General features: G+C 67.9%; 1 protein-coding gene across 1 annotated transcript in view; it reads left to right on the top strand.

Annotated features, from left to right (window-relative positions):
* The window catches only part of SLC6A19 (solute carrier family 6 member 19), an 11,378-nt gene that overhangs the window by 5,471 nt on the left and 5,661 nt on the right, over positions 1 to 246 (top strand). Inside the window, exon 5 of the mRNA XM_006917149.1 lies at positions 126 to 236. Coding sequence (XP_006917211.1) covers positions 126 to 236 — 111 coding nt within the window. The remainder of the gene's footprint in view (positions 1 to 125; positions 237 to 246) is intronic.

Genomic DNA, 246 nt, shown 5'->3' with positions numbered 1-246 from the left:
TGGCCCCCGGGACTGGGCGCCGGCCCGAAGGTGCTCACGCGCGCCGGCTACCTGGGTGGGAGCAGCCGGGGGTCCTGCCTGACCAGCCCTGTCTCCCCCTCGTCCCACACCGGCCGTGTCCCCAGGCCGTGTACATCACCTCGACACTGCCCTATGTCGTTCTGACCATCTTCCTCATCCGAGGCCTGACGCTGAAGGGAGCCGCCAACGGTATCGTCTTCCTCTTCACGCCCAACGTGAGTGTCC

The sequence above is a fragment of the Pteropus alecto genome, unplaced genomic scaffold (assembly GCF_000325575.1).
Source record: "Pteropus alecto unplaced genomic scaffold, ASM32557v1 scaffold137, whole genome shotgun sequence".
Classification (NCBI taxonomy): Eukaryota; Metazoa; Chordata; class Mammalia; order Chiroptera; family Pteropodidae; genus Pteropus; species Pteropus alecto.
This window is presented reverse-complemented; position numbering and strand designations above follow the sequence as displayed.